At 37.9% G+C, this 23,560-nt stretch overlaps 1 protein-coding gene across 2 annotated transcripts; it reads right to left on the reverse strand.

Moving 5' to 3' along the window:
* Positions 1 to 18,021: 18,021 nt before the first annotated feature.
* Gpr141b (G protein-coupled receptor 141B) lies at positions 18,022 to 23,560 on the reverse strand. Of its 2 annotated transcripts, none has more exons than NM_175688.4 (2): positions 23,277 to 23,556; positions 18,022 to 20,514 (listed from the first exon to the last, which is right to left on the reverse strand). In NM_175688.4, exon 2 carries the CDS (start codon positions 20,483 to 20,485, stop codon positions 19,586 to 19,588), a length of 900 nt encoding a protein of 299 aa, NP_783619.2. In that variant the 5' UTR covers positions 20,486 to 20,514; positions 23,277 to 23,556; the 3' UTR covers positions 18,022 to 19,585. The 2 variants fall into 2 exon arrangements, with proteins under 2 accessions (NP_783619.2, XP_006516755.1); XM_006516692.4 differs by having other exon boundaries at positions 18,032 to 20,514; positions 23,323 to 23,560.

Below are 23,560 nucleotides of genomic sequence, written 5' to 3' on the forward strand. Positions count from 1 at the left end.
AGAACTGGATGTGTGTGTGTCATGACTTCACTTTCTTCATTGAGTTCTTTAGATGAAAACGGCCTGGAATCTGAACTTTACATATAGTAGTTAAGTTACTTATTGGTATTTATTAGGCTTCAGAAGGAAAATAAAGGGGAAGAAAGGAAGGAAAGCAAATTGCTCCTGAGAAAGTCTTTCTAAAAACAAGAAGATGGTAAAGGGAAATCTTTAAGACCATGTAGTAAGATAACAAGACAGGAGACCGAGCCCCTACAACATATCCCATCCCAACTGCAAGAGCCACAAAAAGAGTTCATACAGCATTCTGAGGTAATATTTCTTGTGTTCTTTCATATTCGGTGAGTTACTCACTCATATCTAAATTATCCAGTATTTTGGCATCACTCTTTTGCTGCACAACCAAAGAAATTGTGCAATTAATTTCTGTACTCGGTCTCTGGTAATTCTGTACCTGAATTCTGTACAAAAATTTCCTGAATTTTATAACTTCTCAGATAGCATATGTTTGAAGTTCTAGACTTCATAGAATTGTCATTTTGTGTCAGTTCTTGCTGTATCTCCACCCCCAATTACCCCCCCCCCAATTGCATTTATTTCCCTAAAGTAACAATAGCCTCAGGTTTTGTAACTTTAAAATGTCCAGCTATGGACATAACCTTCATCCCACAAGAATATCCCATGAGAAAACACATATGTAATTGGCCTCAATTTTTAGAATCTAAAATTCAGATGTACTGCCCAGAGACATGTTGATAGCTTAATCTGAAACAGCCCTACTCTCTCTAGCCTTTGACCTAACCTCTGAATCCCCAGATGTCAACAAAGATGGTACTACAGAGGGTCCTATTTATCTTTATAGGTTATTTTTTATTTCATGTATTTATTTATAATAAAATAAGATGTATTTTATTATATTCATGTGTGTATGTCTATATACTATTTATATTCCTTGTCCCTTTGGAGGCCAGACAGTGTCAGGTGGCTTAAAATTGGAGTTACAGGTGGTTGCGAGCCAGAATGTGGATACCTGCAGTCAAATAGAGTCCTCTGGAAGAACAGTGATGACTCATCTCTCTAGCATTATTTACCTGTCTTTTCTTATTACTAAAATTATTTCTTTGAAAAAAATTTTGTAGAAAATTCTGCCTCAAATTTTAACTAAACATAATATCTACAGAGGCCTCTTTCCTTCAAAATGAGCAACTAGATTTTAATATCTGGATTTTGAATGAAATTGTAATTTACAATGTGGTCAATATGCCTTGTCTATCAAATATATTACCTGTGACATTTGCTTTCAGCTGTCCCTCTGAACACTGTGTAAACAAAACGAAACATCTTTGTGTGTGGTAGGAGACAGCATCATTCATGAGGTCATACTTTGGTCATTGCCCCAGGTTCACTTTGTAAAACAGTAAGACTGTTGTGTTTTTTTAAATGCCTCTGCAAAGTCCAGTAATAATAAGGAGGGAATCATGTCAAGGCACAGAACAGAGAAAACTTAAATGTAAAGGTAGGAGCTTGGGGGACGCTAGACTGTCCTAGGTATGGACTAGGAACACAGATGTAAATTACTCCAAATTCCATGTTCCAACTCAGTAACAATCTTGTGGAATTTTGTAGTAATAAGTAATAAATGAAAGTAGACTGTAAGTGTATTGTGGAAACATAAATTGATGGGCTGATGCCAAGTGGGGAAGCTTTAGTTATAGATTCCAAACACTACCTGATGAGACTGTTAGCTTTTTGGTTGGTGATAACTAGGCCTTTTTAAGATTAATACGTTCTATTAGCTTTTATATGTTAGTCTGTTGGTCAATATGCCTAACTACGTCCAACACAGAATTGGGCAAGAAATGGCTATTTAGGGTCTAAAGATAAATTGTAATTAGGCTTTGGGTGTACAACATTCCAACCCCCCACAGTAACCAAATTTCTAATCAGTTAATTGATTATGAGGAAGGTTCAGTTGAAGGTGTAATTACTTTAGTTCACAGAGGCAGGAAAAAACAAGTGAACAACAAACAAAACTAAGGGGAAATGTAGGCATAGATGAACAAAGAAAGAAAAATTAAACCAAGCAGAATTTATTTATTTATTTATTTCCTTTTTTCTTTTTACTTAGCTATTTGCAGCCAACCATCACACTGAGCATAGGGATCCGAATGGGGGAGCTAGTGGAAGGACTGAAAGAGTTGAAGGGGTTTGCAATACTATAGGAGGAACAACAATATCAATCAACCAGACCTCCCCCACCCCCAATAACTCCCACGGACTAAACCACCAACCAAAGAATACACACGAAGAGACCCATGACTCCAGCTGCATATGTAACAGAGGATGGACTAGTAGGTCATCAGTGGGAGGGGAGGCCCTTGGTCCTGTGAAGGCTTGATCCACTTGCACTTAAGTTTTGTACAAGGTGACAAATATAGATCTATTTTTGCTTTCCTACATACCAACTGCCAGTTAGACCAACACCATTTATTGAAGATACTTTCTTTTTTCCATTGTATATTTTTGGAGTCTTTGTCAAAAATCAAATCTCCATAAGTGTGTGGTTTTATTTCTGGGTCTTCAATTTTATTCCATTGATCAACCTGTCTGTCTCTGTACCAATACTATGCAGCTTTTATCACGACTGCTCTGTAGTATAGTTTGAGGTCAGGATGTTGATTCCCTCAGAAGTTCTTTTATTGTTAAGAATTGTTTTCACTATTCTGGGTTTTTTGCCTTTCCAGATGAATTTGAGAATTGCTGTTTTCATGTCTTTGAAGAACTGTGTTGGGATTTTGATGTGGATTGCATTGAATCTATAGATTGCCTTTGGTAGGATGGCCATTTTTACTATGTTAATCCTACCAATCCATGAGCATGGGAGATCTCTCCATTTTCTGAGGTCTTCTTCAATTTCTTTCTTGAGAGACTTTAAGTTCATGTCATACAGATCTTTCACTATTTGGTTACAGTTACTCCAAGATATTTCAAAACATAAAACACTCCTAACCCAAAACATCCAGGTGCCACAGACCCTCTGGGTCCCTGAATCTGTGTAGAACGGGTTCTCTTAAGCAGATGGGCAAAGAGTAGGATGGAGTGACAGAGAGACAAACACACAAGAGTGGTGTTGGATCTGAATGTAATTTTCTAGTCGATCCTCAGACTTTTTATAATACAGAGTAAATTGCAAATCATAACAGAATAAGGCACATTGAATTTTTCCAGGTGTAAAAGGAGTGACTTCAAAAGGAACCAGATAAATGTTTAACACTAGAGATTAGCACAGATGCAAGGGGAGTGACTTCAAAGGGAATTTGTAGGGACCAGATAAATGTTTACATTAGAGATTAGCACCTTCTGCCAGGCAAGAGTTTTACACTTAGTGTTAATAGCACCAGGGTTGTTAACTCTTGACACACCTCAAGAATAATGTAGTGTCACTGACCCCAAAATTCTCTAGGCCTTGTTAAATTATCTATGTCTGGAGACTTTCCATTTATCAGTATAGTATACTAATTTGCTCTTGGCATGGGATGTAGTCTGTAATATGAATTTCTATCTCAGTGAGAATTTTAGACTCTTTCTGCAGACAACTGAATTAATGGCTAGTGCTTTATTGTTTTATGGTAGTGCTTAATTAGTTACTGAATAGGTTAAACTCCTTGCTGCTAACTGGAATCTAAGAACACTGGGAAAAGGCTTTAGCTATGTTAGAATACAATCTTAAAAGGCATTTACAATAAGGTAATACTAAATATTGAGCACGTGGATCCATACACTAGACTAATGCGGGAATGGAAAAATTAATTTTATGGTTTATATAGATTAGGGAGAAAATGCCAGGCCCCCGGGAAGGGAGTTTCCTTGAAACTCTTTGCTTCATGAACCAGCTTCCCAGCTTTCGCTTTGTCAAGCTGACTCCACCAGAGTGCCGTGACATCCAGGAAATCCAGAATACAATGAAAAGATCAAATTTAAGAATAAGAGGAATAGAAGAGAGTGATTTTGTCATCAACAAAATCATAGAAGAAAACTTCCCCAACCTAAAGAAAGAGATGGCCATAAATGTTCAAGAAGCCTAAAGAACACCAAATAGGTTGGATTAGAAAAGAAAAGCCTCTGGTCACATAATAATCAAAACACTAGATGCACAAAATAAAGAAAGAATGCTAAAAACTGTAAGGGGAAAAGAAGAAGTAACATATAAAGGCAAACCTATGAGAATTACACCAGACTTCTCAATATAGACTCTAAAAGACAGAAAAGCCTGGACATAGGTCATGTAGACACTAAGACAACACAAATGCCACCACAGGCTACTATACACCAAAATTCCCAATCATCATAGATGGAGAAACTAAAATATTACAGGACAAAATCAAACCTAAACAATATCTACCTGCCAATTCAGCCCTACAGAGGAATCTAGAATAAAAACTTCAACACAAAGAGGGTACCTACACCAAAGAAAAAAATAAGATATTAATCACATCATAAAAAACCAAAAGAAGAGAATCATATTCACATAATTCCACCTACAACAAACATAACAAAAACTAAAAATGATCTGTCTTTAATATCTTTCAATATCAATGGACTAAATTCCCCCAATAAAAAGATATAAGCAATAAAAAGACTGGATATGCAAGCAGGATCCAGCATTTTGCTGCATACAAGAAACACACCAGAATAAAAAAGACAGATACAACCCAAAGTAAAAGGCTAGAAAAAAGTGTTCTAAGCAAATGGTCCCAAGAAACAAGTGGCAGTTGCCATTCTAATATCCACTAAAATAGACTTTAACCTGCAAGTTATCAAATAAGACGGAGAAGGACACTTCATATCCATCAAAGGAAAAATCCACCAAGAGAAAGAATCAATTTTGAACATCTATGCCCCAAACTCAAGGGCACCCACATTCATTTACTAAAGCTCAAAACACACATCAAATCTCACACAATAATAGTGAAAGACTTCAACACCCCACTTTCACTAATGGACAGGTCATTGAAACAGAAACTAAACAGAGACACCGTGAAACTAAGAGAGGTTATGAACCAAATGGATTGAAGAGATGTATACAGAACATTTAACCCTAAATCAAAAGAATATACCTTCCTCTCAACACCTCATGGTACCTTCTCTAAAACTATATAATTGGTCACAAAACAAACCTCAACTAATGAAAAAAAGTTTGCAATAATTCCATGCATCCTATCAGATCACCACAGACTAAGGCTAGACTTAATAACAAGAAAAATGAAACAAAACAAAAAACCCAAACACCAATGGAAATTGAACAACTCTTTACTCCATTGTAATTTGGCCAGGGAAGAAAGAAAGAAAGAAGTTAAAGACTTCCTGGAATTCAATGAAAATGATGACATGGCATACGCAAACTTATGGGACACAATGAAAGCAGTGGTAAGAGGAAAACCCATATCTCTGAGTGCCTTCATAAAGAAATTGGAGAGACCCTACATGAGCAGATTAACAGCACATCAGAAAGCTCTAGGGGAAAAAGAAGCAAGTACACTTAAGAGGAGAAGGCAGGCAATAGTCAAACTCAGCGCAGAAATAAACCAAACAGAAACAAAGAGATCAAAGAATCAACAACACCAAAGCCTGGTTATTTGAGAAAATCAACAAGAGAGATAAACTGCAGATAGTAAAACTATCTAAAAGGCACAGAGACAGTATCCAAATTAACAAAATCAGAAATGAAAAGGGAGACAACAGAAACTTAGGAAATTCAAAAAAAAATCATCAATCTTACTACAAAAGCCTATTCTCAACAAGACTGGGAAATCTAGATGAAATGGATGATTTCATAGACAGATACCACATACCAAAGTTAAATCAAGAGCAGGTAAACTATCTAAACAGTGCCATATGCCCTAAGGAAATAGAAGACATCATTAAAAACCTTCCAGCCAAAAAAACCCCAGGGCCAGATACGTTTAATATAGAACTCTACTAGATCTTCAAAGAAGAGCTAATACCAATAATCCTCAAATTATTCCATAAAATATAAACAAAAGGAACACTAACCAATTCATTCTTTGAGGCCACAATTATGCTCATACCTAAACCACAAAAAGATCCTACAAAGAAAGAGAACTTCAGACCAATTTCCCTTATGAATGTCAATGCAAAAATACTCAATAAAATTCTTGCAATCTGAAGTCCAAAAGACATCAAAACCAACATTCAGCATGATCAAGTAGGCTCCATCCAAAGGATGCAGGGTTTGTTCAATATATGAAAATCCATTTACGTAATCCACTATATAAGCAAACTCAAAGAAAAAAATCACATGATCATCTCATTAGATGCTGAAAAAACATTTGACAAAATGCAACATCCCTTCATGTTAAAAGTATTGGAAAGATCAGGAATTCAAGGCCCACACCTTAACATAATAAAAACAATATACAGCAAACCAACAGCCAATATCAAATTAAATGGAGAGATACCTGAAGTAATCCCACTAAAATCAGGGACAAGTCAAGGCTGCCCACTCTCTCCTTATCTATTCAATATAGTATTCAAAGTTCTAGCTAGAGCAATAAGACAACAAAAAGAGATCAATTGGATACAAGTTGGCAAAGAAGTCAAGGTATCACTATTTGCAGATGATATGAGAGTATACATGAGCAAACCCCAAAATTCTACTTCTAGGAACTTCTAGAGCTGATAAGCAACTGCAGCAAAGTGGCTGGATATACAATTAACTCAAACAAATCAGTAGCTTTCCTTTATAAAATGATAAATGGAATGAAAAAAATAGAGAAGCAACACCCTTCACAATAGTTCTAAGCCCAATTTTTAAAAGCCCAAAATTCCAAAGTAGAATTGAAAATGTCTCTGATTGCTTATTATGGCTGAAGCAAAAATTTGGAATGCATCTTAACAGACAGACATTCTAGAACAATTTGACTAACAAATAAAGAGCCATAGCCCATATCTAACACATATATTAACTCTAAATAGATCACAGACCAAAACATAAAACACAAAAATAGATCCTCGAAGGTGAGCATGAGAGAGAAGGGATGAATATATGTGAGGGTAAGAGGTAAATGGGGCCACTATCTCCCTCAAGGTTTCTGTCAACTGGAAATGGCTCCAGACAAATTTTTGATGAAACAAATAGGGTTTCTATGGAATAACTATCCCCATGTCTCATGGATGATGTCCTGTAACTGCTCTCCTTCCAGGCTTGTCATTAGCAGCACTGCAGCTGCCTCTCCACTGAGTAGGTCATCATCGGCCCTGATATCCCATCCCCCAGTCCCTTCTGAAACCTTCAGGGGCAACATTTAAATATCTGCTACTTCCAAATTCATCTGGGCTAACTGGCGAAGTCAGATGCTTTCTCTATCACAACCTTCCATCAAGATATTTCCTTAAGCTGAGAACAGTTGTTGTCTTAAGAGGAAAGATACTCATAGAGAATAGTATCACTGCTACAAGCCTTCTAGAATGAAGGGATTCATAGTAAACCATCCTGCATCTTTATCATTTGACTATTACCAAGCAATCCCACTAAATGTATTTCCTCATAGTTTATATTCTCATGCTAGTGATATAGCATTAACAGAACCCCTGGGTTCTGACAGCCTTGCAAGTTGGTCTGGCTATCTATACTCAGTAGATCAATGAGAGAAAAGCATAAAAGGGAAACATATTCAATGAAGCCACATGAGGATGAGAAAATAGAGGTTGGATGACTCCTAGTTTGCTGTCATGGCCATGAAATAGTCTGAGGTTTAAACAGGAACAAGAGGTGTGCACAACTTTGCAGTCCTGTTCACAGTGTGCTCCTGTTCACCACTGACCTAATACTGCCTTGGTTCCAAACTCTCCTGCAGGGTGACCTGACATGTTGTCAGAACTGTGTGAAATCCTCATTTAGAGAGACAGGTTTCTCCTCTGGCTGGCACAGATTTCAGTTTCTCCTTTCCCTCAGCCTGAGGTTCCTGGATAAGTTCCAATTCCTAGAAGACTATTGTGTCAATAGTCAGGCAGTTGAAAGAAGGGACACAAGGGTCTTTCTCTGGAATGTCTTTTTTCTGCTTTGCTACTCCCTTGGCATAGCAACACATCATTATCTTGCATCCTCCCATGGTCCTTGCAACAGCAATGTGGTGTGGCATCGTATGTGGTGCGTGTTGGATCTTTGCATGTTTTCCTATTGCAGTTTCTCTCCTTTTAAACCTATGTTAGCTTTCTGTTTGATGAAGTCAGTGGAGAATTCTTAGGGAAATAGAAACTCTAAAACCACTTTCAAGATATATTCACATTTGAAATGGTAAATGCAGTAAGTTTTCTCCTAAAAATAGATTTTTTTGTTATTTTAAGTGTGTGTGTGTGTGTGTGTGTGTGTATGTATGTGCGCGTGCGTGTGCACGCACATGTAAGTGGGTGGTACCTGTGTCTGAGTGTAGAGGCATCTAATCTGCGAGCCATCTGACATCTATACTGAGAACCAAACTCAGGTCCTCTGCAAGAGCAGTACTTGCTTTTAACCCCCAACCAGTCTCTAGAGCCCAGCAGAACATCTTCTTAGCTTTCTTCAAATCCAAAGTTAAAGAATATTTCTGAAGTGTAATTTAAAGGAACCCTTTATAAAAAGTAGCAGTGTAAGGAGGGAATTGGCACGCATTTCATGAACTAAGATATGTGGACATAGTTAGTATTAAAACAGAAGCTTGCAAAGATGAACTTAAATGGATTATAAAATGTATGCATATTTTTATAGTAAAATGCTTGCAGAAAGAAAGATTTTCCTCATTCCCTGTGTTTTCAAACTGAGACAGGAGTGAGGACATATTGGAGAGAACAGTGCTCTGGAGTATACACCAGAGTTAAAGCCATATAGTCCTGTACTCCAGGGCAAGGGGAAGAAGCAAGTGAGGCCTCTTCAAAGGAGGCATAAAAGAATATGTTATCTTTCATCTAGTTCCAAGAATTCATAACCAGAGAAAATTCAGCTCTTCTCCCAGTCCTCTTACTTGTTTAAATATAGTGGCATTTGCAAAGCCTTACGTCCAGGAGAAAGGGAAGATCATGTGCAGATGGAGAGGGTAGCAACTGCTTTCTATCCCTTCTGTCTTACGACATAGGTGTAAGCTCTGCAGAATTTGAGTCTGCTTCTTTAGAAGAAGCAAAATATAGGTTGCATTAGCAGTGTGACTTAGATGAACTTGATGCTGCTCTTTCTAGAGATGTGAGTCTGGACGAGGAAATCACCAAGGTGATTTGTCCTGAGATTAGCACCATCGGATCTGAAAAGACTCGATAAGACACGGTGGTAAAAGAATCCAAAGACAGCCAGGCTGCCAGTAGGAGAAGTTTTCTGAAAACGATGTAGGCAGCGTTACGATAATGACGAAGAAGGAAAGAAGATTTCTCAGTCCTCCTACTCCCACTAGATGGCACGTCCTGACAGTGGTCAAATCAAAAAAGATGCCAGCTAGCCAAAGAACCCCTGAGACAGGCATGGAGTCCGGCCTATTGATCACAGCAAGGCAAGACAAAAATAGTGCATGCAGGAAAGGAACAACAGTTATGGTCAGAAGACTCAAAATCAGAACTATTCAAGCACACTCATCAACAGACTGGCTGATATTCTGCCCATGGGATGAAGGTCAAAAGCTAATGACTCTGCAAAACAAGCTTATGAGACTCCCGGGCCCAAAGAGAACGGCTTTGGAGCTCAGCCAAGGAGTTTGGAAGAGGAAAAAGTTCCCATGCTCCTGTGGTAAATCAGAAGCTGTGGTTACTGCGATCGCTGCCTCACACAACTTTTCTTCTGATAGTTCCCCATTCTCACGCCAAGTCCTTCTGTGTTCCCCTCAAGAACTCCTCTCAAATTTGTGACCTTTTATAACTACCATATTTACAAACACACACACACACACACACACACACACACACACACACACACACATATAGAAGAGGGGTGTATGTATGTCTATATTGTGTGTGTCTCTGTGTATGTATGTCTCTAGTGTGTGTGTGTGTGAATCTATAGCTGACTGAGTCCAATTAGTGCTGCTTATATGTACATGTTTAGGATTTCCCATGTAGGGTTAGAAAACTTGCCAGGGGGTTAAACCTGGAGAAAACAAATTCTCTCTACCTTGTCAGCAATTGACTTCCTATAGTTCTTTGTCTATGAATGGGACCTTGTAGAATTCCCCACACATCCAAATTAGCATGTTTTAATTGGTGTGGTCATGAAGCATGTCATGTGCAAACAATAATACAATTGAAATAATAACATTGAAAATTTGTAGACACAGCATTCTGTCTTGTCCAAAAGACATTAGGTCCCAGCAATCATCCTGCTTTTGGAGTCTTTCCATCCCTGATGTTTTCTGATCTGTAAGTGTACAGGTTATTTCATAGATGTACCAGTTAGAACTTTTATTCATTTATTCTCTGTATTCTGATCAGTTGTAGGTCTTTGTGGTAGTTCCCATCTATTGAAAAATAAATTTCTTTAATGAGGGGTGAGAGCCACACTTTGCTATTTGTATTTACAATATAACTGATATAATTAATAATAATCATTAATTATGAAATGACAGTAGTAGATTCTCCCTTAGCATCTGTGATCCCTCCAACACCAGATTCTTGGCTATGGTAGGTTAGAGTAGTCTTAGGCATGAGTTTCTGCCTGTTGAGAAGGACTAAAGACCAATTAGACAGCTGTTGGTTACCCACAATACAAGGTGCCATTGTTGTGCCTCTAAGAATACAATGGGCTGGTCCTTATTTTGGTTCAGAGGCTTTTCTGCTAGTCATGGCTATTTATTATATTTTCCTCCTTAACAGCTTGCTTAAAAGCTTCCACTGCTACAATAGTCCCCAGGAAAGGGGCATCTAGGTCAGTACTAGTTTGATTCCTCCAAGTCCTGTGTCCGAGGCATGTGGTATCTTCAACAACAGGGTTTTACTTTCAAGTTTGTGAGGCAACCAAGGGCAATAGTAACATGCTGTGTTGCTTTAGAAGTCTCCTGGAACCCCTCTGACCAATCATCCTAAAGAAGGTGTCCCTCACCTGACAGTCTTCCTGCTTTACTTTAGGCAGTCAATGGAGATGGGGGTGAATATCATGTCCCTATGTGGGAAAGTTCCATTTAAATTACACACACACGATGCATTATTAAAATTTTTTATGCACATAGATGTGTGTATGTATGCCTGCATGTATGTCTGAATATCACTGTGAACCTGGTGTCTTCAGAAATAACAGAGAAGCAAGATAATGTGTCTTTCAATATCCTGTAACTGAAGTTATAGATAGTTAAATCAGGATGGGGGTGCTGAGAATAGAACATGGGTCCTCTGGCAAAGCAGCCAGTGCTTTTAACTGCTAGCCCTTTGGCCGTATTTTATATATGTATATGTATATATATATATATATATATATATATATATATATATATATATATATATTTCAAGTAAGCCTATAAAATGTTACCCAGTGGCTTTTTCAAACATTCTTCGTGTTATTTATTAGTCCTCCTTCTTCTTCTTCAATGTTACCCTCCCTCTTCTTGATCCTCTACTGTCTCCTCTGTCCCCACATTCCCTCTTCACAGCACTTGTATCTTTCTGTGCCCCATTCAAGAGCCCTTCCTCACCTCATCTAGCCCACAGTCCCTTCCTTACTTCTGTGTTTACTCTGTTACACATTTAAATCTCAAGATTCAGAGTTAGGATCTACAAACAAGAGAGTGTGACCTTTTTCTTTCTGGGTCTGAGTCAGCTCATTCAGTGTATATTTTCCTTAACTGACCATTTCATGATTTCATTTTTTCCTTACAGTTGACTAGAACTCCACAGAATGTGTACCACATTTTCTTTATCTGCACACCAGCTGACTGATGTCGATGCTTCTTCCATTTTGTGTCTATTTTGAGTATAATGGCCATCTGTCTGGCCAAACGATTATCTTAATACTAGGGCACTTTAATATTTTAACTTTTTTTGATGTTATCCATCTACCCCTACCCCCTTCCAATTTCCTCTAGTGTTCCTCACCCAACTCTCTTGCAACTTCATGTCCCCTTGCTTGTTGTTGCTATAAATAATAATGCAATGATTTCAGTTAGTGATGCCCATATTTGTATAAGGACAGATGATCCAATAGGATGTGAGCAATCTAATAGCAACCATATCTCTAGAGGAGAGTGACTCTTCCTCCTTTGGCAGCCATCAACTTCCAAGCCAGTCAAGAATGGAGCCTTGAAAGCTCACATCCCATACTGGAATTCTGACTGTCTTCATCTTGTGCAGATTTTGTTCAGGTCACAATAGTTGTTGTGAGTCAATGTGTGTAGTAGTTGTGTCATGTCCATAATAAGACAATATTTCACAGGTCCTCTCCATGGCCACAGTTCTTACATTCTCCTTTCCCCTACTTTTGAGGTGTTCCATGAGCCTTGGATAGAGGAATGTTGGTAAAGATGCCCTGATCCACAGCTGAGCACTCACTACTTATATATGAAAGGCTGACAAGTTTTAAGTTTGCCCTACTTGCTGCAAAAATAAAACTTCTCTCATCAAAATCTATGAATATAAACAAAAACTAGAAGGCAACTTGACAGTATGATTATTTATCAATTCTAGATTCCTCTAGAACCTATGATTTCTATAGTCACTGGCTTCTTTACCAGTACAGTATCAGGTGTTAAATCCTCTGTGGAGCCAGGCTCACAGACACGCATGAGAACACCTGGAAGTGCTTTCCCACATTTCCTTCAGTGATGGAATGTGATGTGTCAGGGTAAGCCAAATAGACCCTTGCCTCTCCTAGTTGTTTTTGTCAACGTTCTATACACTTTACTAGAACTAAGTAGCATACAAAGAGTAAATGTTATCATAGTAAACTTATAGAGCCTTTGTGATGTGCTGCCCACTGCTTTTTGTACCATGTATAAGCATGCCATTTTTATCTCAGTTATCTGACATTATTTATTTGCACAATGTTGGGGGAGGGGACAGCAAGCACCCTCCCAAAAAAACAAAAACAAAAATTTCTGTAGAGAAAGTTTGTTGAGCCTATATCTAGATGATCTCTTGATGATTGCACCGATGCTTTACATATTGCACATGAGCTGTATTTGAGACTCAAAGATGGTGTGATGGTTTGTAGATGCTTGACACAGGCAGTCACTATTAGATGTGGCCCTTATAGGAGTAGGTGTGTCACTGTGGGCATGGGCTTTAAGACCCTCATTCTAGCTGTCTGGAAGTCAGTATTCTGCTAGCAGCCTTCAGATGAAGATGTAGAACTCTCAGCTCCTCCTGCACCATGCCTGCCTGGAAGCTACCATGCTCTCATCTTGATGATAATGGACTGAACCTCTGAATCTGTGACCCAGCTCCAGTGAAATGCTGTCCTTATAAAAGTTGCCTTGGTCACAGTGTCTGTGCACAGCAGTAAAATCCTAAGTAAGACACATGGCTACTGAGTCAGGTTATGCTATATGAATTAAACATATAGACTTTCAAGACTTTAATATAAGTGAATAAAAGATTATAAAGTAGCTCATGGATAATCTTATGTTGATTATCTCTCCAAGTAAAAGTATTTTTATCAAGTGAATTAATAAAATGTTATGCCTTCATTTTTGAATACTATTTATGATTATACTTCATTATGTAAAACAATTTTCAAATTCGAATTATTTTGATCTTGTTCCTCCCCTTCCCCAAGTACTTCAGGATTGCCTCCCCCATTCCTACCCTGCCAACTTTAAGTTCTTTCTCAAAATAACACACAAAATCCCAATATTACAATACCCACCCTCCAAACCAAGAAAACAAAATAAAACCACATTCAAAAAGAAAAACACACAAACATACAAAACCCAGAAAACTGTAACCAAATAAATGCACACACACACACACACACACAAATTCTGTAGTCCAATTATATGTTGGTCACCTAGTCATGTGTGAAGCCTTTCCTGGAGTGGTTGATATACTCAGTATCACTCTATTGGAGAAAACTGATCTTACCTCTTCCAGCAGGTATAAGTGACAATTCAATTGTTAACCTTTACCGTAGTATCGAGGTTTTCACTCATTCACTAATTCATCTATCCATCCATCCATCCATCCATCCATTAGTTCATTCATTCATTTTTAAAAGTATAACAAAATAAAATACAGTAAGTTGAAACAAAAAGTATTATGCTGTAGTTGGACAAAACAAAACAACAGAAGGAAAAGAGGCCAAGAGAAGGCCCACTTGTTTTCACACTCCAGAGTCCCCCAAAAATGCTAAATTCAAAGTCATAATATGTACACAGGGAGTCTGGTGCTGATCAATGAAGTCCCTATGCATGCTACCTCAGTCTCTGTGAGTTGCTGTGAGCTTTTCTCTTGTTGATTTAGAGGGCATGGTTTTTGGGGTCCCCATTTAGTCCTTAAGCTACTTTTTTCTTCCTACTCGGGGTTTCCCAAGCTCTGAGGGGAGAGATTTGATGGAGACATTCCATTTAGGGCTGAGTATTCCAAGATCTCTTATTCTCTACATAAAGCCTGACTGTGAGTCTCTATATTTGTTCCCATATACTGCAAAAGGAAGCTTCTCCACTGATAGCTGGACTAGTCTATGAGGATAGCAGAATGTCGTTAGGAGTCATTTTACCACTGCATATTTTAGACTTGTAGTATTTAGTTTGACTGTAGGTCTTTGAGCTATCTACAGGTAGCTGAACTTCTCAGGTAGCTCGGAACTTCTCAAGTTTGAGGTCACCAAAGCTGTGTTGAGTCTGAGTTCCATCTGATGGAGTAGGTCTTAAGTCAAATCAGTTATTGGTTGTTTTCACAAGCTTTGTCCCACCATTGCCCTGGCATATTTACAGGCTATATATACATCTGTTTAAATAAAGGGTTTATATCCGGCTTGGTGTTTATGTTTCTCTTTTCAGACTGTGAAGCATCCTGTACTAAAGGCACTAAAAAATAGGGCTGAGGGCTCTATGTAGGCACCAACAAGACATTCATTTTTAAGAAATTGTGTGGATATTATCTTCAGCAATGAAGCCTTGCTGTCAGTTTCTGAAGAGCAACCTAAAAGTTTTGGCAACAACCTGTGTTGTTTGAGGATCCCCATGAGGCTCCATTTGGGTAACAACTCAATTAGATGCACGGCATCAAAATTTTAAGATATATATGTGGTAATTATCAGTTGCTGTATAACAAATTATTCAAGAATCAAATGTTTTATTGTCTCTCACAATTATATTTATTTTGTAAGTTTTCCAGTCAGTGGTATCCAGTTATAGTAACACAAAACAGACTTAAACAGAAGTAACAGATGGTATAACTGATAGTGATTCAGAAACCATATATGAAGATCTAATAGTTCACACTTGGCATGACTAAGAATTTTTATCCAATCTCCAATTGTTCCTTTTGCAAATATTTCCAAACTACCATGGCCTATTTTCACGTACTGTCATACGTTTACACCTCTGTTTCTGATGCAGTAACAGGTATACTTCTTATCCTCTTGGAGACTAGAAAAAGATGTGTTTATTATTATCAGAAACTAGTAAAGAAGAGAATAGCAAGTGGGTTATAAAACTCAGAGTACCATACCAGAATAACAGTGGCTTAACTGATTCGTTCCGTCTCAGCATCTCTCATGAAGCCACAGTGAGAGCTCAATAGGCAGTTATTTTACGGTTGAATGGGAAAGAATTCACAAGCAATTCCTCACAGGACTGCTGAGAAGTCTCAGTTCTCTGTCATATGGACTTTCCATAGGCCTATATCATGACATGGATTTCTCCAGAAAAAAAAGAATCAGTCCAGATGACAAAGATGGAAACCATAGTCTCTTCACGAACTATCATGGGAAGTGACATCTCTTTGTAATGTCTACTTGATTTGCAACTCAGTGGAGGAGGAGGAGGAAGAGCTTGTGTCATGATGTGACTATTTGCAGGCAGCAGTCATTATCAATCCTCTTAGAGGCTCTGTATCATATTCAAAGCAGCCATGAAGTTAACACACTAGTCTGTGTGTTACTGACTACGTCAATCAATCTTTTGTAACAAAATTATAAAACATTTGGGCTATAATACTTTGAAGTATAATTGATAAGTATAGTATTAATAATGACAAATTTTATGGACAATATAAGTATTTATTTAAATTGTGTTTAATAGGAAAGCATGAAATAAACATTGAGTAATAAGATTTCAAGTCACTAAAGTAGACTTCTACATGAGTTAGCATTCTGTGGAATTTTAGCTCTTATATTAATATTATTTTTGCATCAGTGTGACCAATACCCAATAAAATACGGGAGAAAAAATGTTTATTTTGACTCTCAAGTTCAAATAATTCTCCATGGTCTCTTGGCTTAATGCACTTGGCACGAACACCTGGGGGCAGTAGCTTACAGGAAGGATATGTCTTTTTTTCTTGGTAAACAAAAAGACAAAATTAAGGTGGGAGGCAGAGGGGAGAAAGAGGTTCTTCATCCTTAAGAAACTGAATCCAGAAACTTCTTTTCTCTAGATTGATCTGACTGCCCCAAGTTTCCAGAATTTCACTGAGCAGAGACCAAGACATAAGCTCCTGAGGGGAACACTTCATATCTAAACCATGTTTTCCCTGCCCCTAAGTCTTTTGCACTGTCCCAGTAGAGGTTATATTCTGCTCATCTTCAAGAGCTGATGAGATGGGTGGATGATTAAAGGCACTTGATGTCAGGCCTGACAACCTGAGTTAGATCCCTGGAACCCAAAGAGTGTGTAAGGAGGGCACTGATTTCTATATGCGGCATATGTATACACACACACACACACACACACACACTGAATTAATCAATTAACACAATCTTTAAAAATCCTAAGTTAAACATCTAATGTCTCTTCTGAGACTTAAACTTCTAGCTGTGTCTGTCAATTTTTTTTTGTTGTTGTTGTTATATGCTTGAAGGTACATTGGCGTGGAGTAAATAATTCACTCCAAAATAAAGGGGATGATAGCAAGTAAAACTAAATCCCAGCAGAACAAGCACTAAATTCTATATTCCATTTCATGCACCTAGAGCACATGGTAGCATGATCTAATCTCCAAAGGATTGAACAATCCTTTGCCCATGGCCTTATTAGAGAAACCCACATAGACTGTTATGATTTTCTCACTTACTTTCTAGTTTTGTGGTGTGTGTTTGTGTTTGTGTGTGTGTGTGTGTGTGTGTGTGTGTGTGTGTGTGTGTGTGTGTGTGTAGATACTAAGTCATCTTTTCAGTCCTTTTACAGTTATGGCCAGGCTAGTCTGACTTTGCACTTGTGATCCTCTTGCCTCTGGACTCTTCAACATATCCTCCTAGAATGTAGCATCATATCTAACCACAAACCATCTCTCTTGTCTTACTCTTTGTCTAGTTTTTCTAGACAGACATTTAAATTTCCTGGGCTATTCAATATCCTGAGGTCTTCATAGGAACTTAGACTTGACTTTGAAGCATCTTGAGTTAGTTTCTTGTAGTAATCTGACCTGTTACAAATTGACCAGACTCCCAGAACCTCTTTTGTACTCTTGGTAGAAGTCTCATTGCCCTATAGATGTCTTTTCTGGAGGCTTGCAAACTATTCATTATAAAATGGCTAAAAGCATCTGGAAAAAAGCCATGGCATTGCATGAATGCTTTACTTTCTGACATTTCATTCACCAACTTTTCTAGTCCATCATATTTAAACAGTCTGACACATAATTTCCAGATATAGACAAAATGTAGGCTTTGTCATAACTAGGATATATGGCACTAGGTACAATTCCCAGGGAGTTTCTAGTCTCATTCTAAACTTCATAAGGCTGTTCATAAAAGTCAATATCTCTATCAATATTTGGTCTTCCCAGCTCCCATTAGAACATTCACTAAATACTGCATTTTAGAACCTTTCTAGCCTGTATTTCCTAATTCTTCCAAATCATAAACCAGTTTCAAAGCTTCAAGAAATAACAATGAGTCATTTTTATCAATCATTTTATAATATTATAACCAAATTACTAACAGAGCAAGTTAATGAAGGATTTTTTTATATCAGTTAGATTTTATGCACTTGAGTAAAATATCAGTGTAGAAGGGGTGTAGCAAAGAGCTGCCTTCCTCTATGGGAAACAAGAAGCAGAAAATGAGAGAGGAAGAACCATTGACCTACCTCCTCTTGGGTAGGTCTTGCTTCCTAAAATTTCTAGAACATCAACACAAGGACCAAACTTTCAATACCTTGTTAGGGTATACTCCATTCCAAGCCATTATAACACTGTCTTAAAATTGTATTGTATAAGATGTCCCTGAAGTATGGGAGCAAAGAACTAACTCTCAGTCCTACATCCCATTGGTATCATCCCATTTCTTTATTTTGGAGTGTTTAGTACCTTTTCACAGGGCCATGGAGAGGATTGCAAATATTTGACCCAAAGTTCAATGATCATTAAGTACAGTTAGTTCTCCACCGTCTGTTGTTAGCTCTCCACATAACTTCAAAATTCATTTGTATTAACTATGCTACTAATCACCAGAGAATTGTCTGATTGTTGAATTAATTAGATACATTCTTCAAGGATGCACTATTATAATCAAAGAATAAGTACATGTCGATTTCTATATGATATAAACAGAATCCAAGTTAGTTATCTTGATTATTTTTGTTGAGTGTGACAGAATGAGTACTGCTTTTAATTATATGATGGTTCTTGAAAGCATAGGGTGTCCTGAAAAATTATAAAAGGAGCTATATGGCCTCAAGGTTTGTGGCCAAAGAGTTTGTTGGCAAGCTCAGCCCAGGTCCAGTTTTTTGTTGTTGTTGTTGTTGTTGGTGGTGGTGGTGGTGGTAGCAAGGTGGGGGGTTGGTTTGGTTTGGTCATATTTTTTGTCATTTCCAATGTCTTTTACTGTTTTGTACTGAAGGTAGATCAGGAGGTAACCTCTGGCTTCCAAGTCCTTTCTGTGCCTTCAACAGGATGGAGCATGTAGATGCCCAGTCTCTTGGAAGAGTTTCTTCTAACTTTCTTGACATCTCTGCTCAAAGTAATACTCTACTCCCAATGCAATTATTGGCAGGAAATCTTAATTTTAATAGCTTAAGGCTATTTTAGAGCCTCATTTATAACTATAGGTTATCTAAATTTTGGTGGATAAGAATGGAGGGGGGAGCAAACATATTCAGAGGAAAACATGGTTGGCTAGAAGCCTCAGGAGTATGGGGAGAACTCACAGGTATGCGTGGTTGAAGTGAATACTGAATGAAACGCAAAGAGGAAGGAATAGTGTGTTTGGTACAGCTAAGAAACCCAACATATTCTGGGATACATTTGGGGCCTACAAGCATTCTCAAAGGAAAAGTAGATGACTAGGGTTGATTAAGTTTTTGAAAGAAAACAATTGTGGCTAAGAGAAATAAAAAAGTCTGATGTTCGGGAGCAGAGAGCTTCAAAATTTTAAATACAATAATAGCACTCCATCCATTCAACTGAAGTATTTTTCATCATGATGGCCTATAAACCAATCACAGAAAGAGCACGGGAAGGTCTAATGGATGACACCACCTATGAAACATAACATATCCAGGCAGCAGAAAGCTGTTAAAGCAACACAGATTTCATTGTACAGAATTAACTTAGAATTTTCTTGCTCTGGAAAATTTTGAATAAAATATACCCTGAATGCATGGTGGGGTATAAAGCAGACAACTATGACCAACAGGAAGAAAAAACTCTTGATTTGAGCTCTGTACTCTTGATGGGCCCACATATCAGGCCAATAGGCTTTTATCAAATGAAGAATGACAGCCATCTGTATCAGAAAGAGGAGCAGAACTGTTGTCATCATAATAACAATTATAGAATAGTTTATGATGATGATGTCCCTGGAGTTGAGAGATTTATGAAACTCAAAGCACCGCTGTTGCTCTGTATAACTTGGATCTGTGCCATATTGTAAAAAAAATATTGGTAAAAAGATGAAGCTTCCTGTCACCCAAATAATAATACTTAGAGCCACGGCATGGAACTTTTGTAACTGTTGCATTTGCAGTTTCTTAAAATAGATGAGCAGCCGAAGGGTAACAATGGCCACATAAAAAATGAAGGTAAGGTACATATGACCATATATGACGCCACTAACCATTCGGCAGGTAAAAGACCCAAGCTTCCAGACTGCTGAGAGATAGTAACTGAGGCGGAATGGCAGACTAATCAGGAGAAGGGAGTGCAACACAATGATATTAATGATGATAGTGGCAATCATTGATTGGCAATTCCTCTTGAACATCATGTGTGACATCATAACTGTTCCAACGGTGCCTCCAAAGAAGACCACACTATAGGCTGTTGTCAGAATTGCTCTGCAGTGAGCATCACAGACTTGCTCTGCCATAGGCATCACCACACTTGAGCCATTTGACACGAGGTCTACATCCATCACATCCATGGTTGATCGTGGAGAAATTAGACCACAAACTGTCAAATCAAAAGTTTTACAAAGTTATGATTGACATACTGAAACAATGCACTCATGTATAGATATTGAACTTTTCAATCCTTGAGGACTCTTTCAAAATCTTGAAATCACACAAAAGAAGTACTGTTGTAAATTCTGCCCAGTAATTCTAACATCCTGAAGACAAGAGTGAATAAAGTTAAATAACGGAGTTGGGTGGGTTTGAATGTAAAGTGCAGAGCTGTGCTCTTATATTTTCTATAGACAGATATGCTCATGTATACGTATCAGGACAAATGGGATATCATGAGAGAGAATGTCTAGATTTGCAATCAGATGCAAAACAGTGACAAACTTTCAATCATTGAACTAAATCATGTGTGTTGTACGTGTATGTTCACACTGTGTTCATGTACACTCATCCACGTGCCCCCTATGGTCAGTTAGCAAAAGGTTATCTTCTTCAATCGCTCTACATTTTGATTTTTGAGACAGAGTTTCTCATGGCTCCTGGAATCTGCAGACCCATCTCCCATCTCCCAGTGTTGGGATTATGGACAAATTGATTATTTGTCCATAATCAATTTGTCCATGCCTAGTCCTTATGTGGGCCCCGGGGACCCAGACTCATGTCCTTTTGCTTACACTGAGCCGCTACCAAGCAATAAATAGTATGTAAAGGCAACATATTCATGATAGAGAAATTAACCAAATTTAAGTGAAGCTGGAATAAGTAGAACCCAGTGCACATTCAGATAAGATTTATAAATATGACCCTCAAGTTTCAGACAAACAGACATTTAACAATGCAGAGAAAACCCAGACAAATCATGTTACTCTCACAAGAAAGTGTGTTAGGTGACCTTGAGATTTTTCTTTTTTTTCTTTTTTTTTTTTTTTCTGAGAGCAGGTTTTGAGCAATGAGTTCCCTAGCACAAGCCTATCTCTAGAGCTCTTTCTGCTGAAACCTGGATCCTTTCCCACACTGGCGTGGTCAGTTTTGGTAAAATGGTCTTGGAGAATGGTTTGCTTGGTTGTTATTTCAGTTTTCCAAGTGTGAGTTTGAGGGGCAGATTGTCCCCTGAGCAGGAAGACTGAGGTGGCTGGCGGCTGTCCAGCAAATACAGGCAGTGCAGTTCTGTATTTAGAGGCTGAGTAGAGACATGGGCCACTGCAGTTTCAAGAACTTCCTCTGGAAAGGAGGAAAGCTGTGCTGGCAGCAGTGAATGCTTATGTAAACATTCAGTGAACTAGTTTGCTTCAGATGATATTAAAAATATCATGATTTTAAAATATTAAACCATAAGAGGCAGCTTTAGCTCTTGACCTTTAAGTGTCATGATAATTAGGATGTTTAAAATTGTTATTACACAAATATATATTTGATAAATATCTATCTTAAACAATAACAATTTCTCAAGACCTCTTTCCTAACATTATGAGACTCGGGCCTTGACAGCTCCAGCTTCTTGCGTGGTTCTGTAGCTTTTGTCCTCTTGTGCCGCTTACCCACCTCACAAGAGGCACAGTAGAATTATTTGTGTTTCAGTGAGAAGCCATTGCATGGCAAGTTTAAAGATTCTTAAGTTTTTCTGCAAATACAACCATTTTCTTGAAAAGAATAGCTGTTTTCTTTTAAAGAAATTCAGTTGATTATAGCATAGTCACTGCCCTCAGTAAGATTTTATGTTAACTTAAAGACATTATGACTTCGATAACAATCTAAACGTTTATAGTCAAAACAAACATTTTAATGTAGTACATACATTTATCATATATAATATTTGCCTGCTTTTATGTGACACTATATTTTTATACGATATTAACATCCACAAGTTAAACACAATTTAGAGTTTAGATTTTGGTCTTTTTCAAATCTAAGTATGTGACTTAAGATCGAAACTAATTTAAAGTAGTTTTGAAATTTATATGAATTTCGAATTTTATTTGAAACTAACTGGGCCTAGATTATGGCACATTTCCATGGCTTAACTGGGTCCCTCCTGAGGCAGAGGAGAACGTTTGGAGAAAGACAAGTAGCTCTGCTGTTAAGCCACTGCTTTAACAATGGAACAGGTAATTAAACTTCACTCTAGCTATAAAAAAAACATTGAATGATGCCTCTTTTCAAGAACTAACTTGGATTGCATACATATAAAAAATTGAAATCATGACATTTGACATTTGCAGGAAAAGACTCAGAAAGACATAACCAGCAAGTAGATCCTAGACACAAAATAATCTATGTACATACATACACCTATGTGTTGGCATGTAGATCTGTGTGCATGCTAAGACTGGAAATTGGGAAAAGAGAGCATGACAGAAAAGAAAGAGATCTTAAAAGAAAGGAAAAAAATAGTATTCCATTTTTAAAGGAGGATGATTTGAGGCATGGGAGATAGCCAGACAGGTGAGCAGAAGAGACAGTGTAGGAGAGCAAGGGAGGGGATGGCTATGAACAATATAATGCTGCACGTGTATGAAAATGTAACAAAACAGAACGTTGTGTGCTTGCTTTTAAAACTAGTAAACTGATAAATAAAAGAACCTAACAGATTTTCTGACTTCTCAGACCAGCCTACACCGCCTTTTGTTATTTCTCAGAACTTCCTGCATTTTCTCTCAAAACTTTACCTAGTGACCACAACCTCATTTCTAACCTTATCCTTCAAAAGCCTATTATGAATTCTGGGTATTTCTTCACTCATTAAAACCAAGCACCAAAAGTTCTAGAGACACTGCCCTCCAAGACACAAATGCAGCCATCCAAAGTACTTGCCTGCTCCTTCTAGTTGTGATCGATCCTGGTGGAAAACTTAACGTACCGTGGTCATCTGTTGTTCTACATCAAAGCAGGCAGTAAACGCAGTTGCTGAAACCAGAACTATCCTAGCCCAACCGTCAACACAGTCATGAGTGGGGTCATGAGTGGAGGGACAAGTTCAAGCCTTGCACTGAGGGCTCAAGAAGCCCATCAGCCAAGATGCAGAGTCCTGATAAGTTAAGCCTGTGAGCTCAAACGGACATTGTCTCCACAGTGGGGCAGATTCAAAACAGAGATTT

This window comes from Mus musculus, chromosome 13, assembly GCF_000001635.26.
Source record: "Mus musculus strain C57BL/6J chromosome 13, GRCm38.p6 C57BL/6J".
Lineage (NCBI taxonomy): Eukaryota > Metazoa > Chordata > Mammalia > Rodentia > Muridae > Mus > Mus musculus.

Bases quoted from the DNA above. Each gene is read 5' to 3' on its own strand.
- Gpr141b (NM_175688.4), bottom strand. From the start codon at position 20,485: ATGGATGTGATGGATGTAGACCTCGTGTCAAATGGCTCAAGTGTGGTG.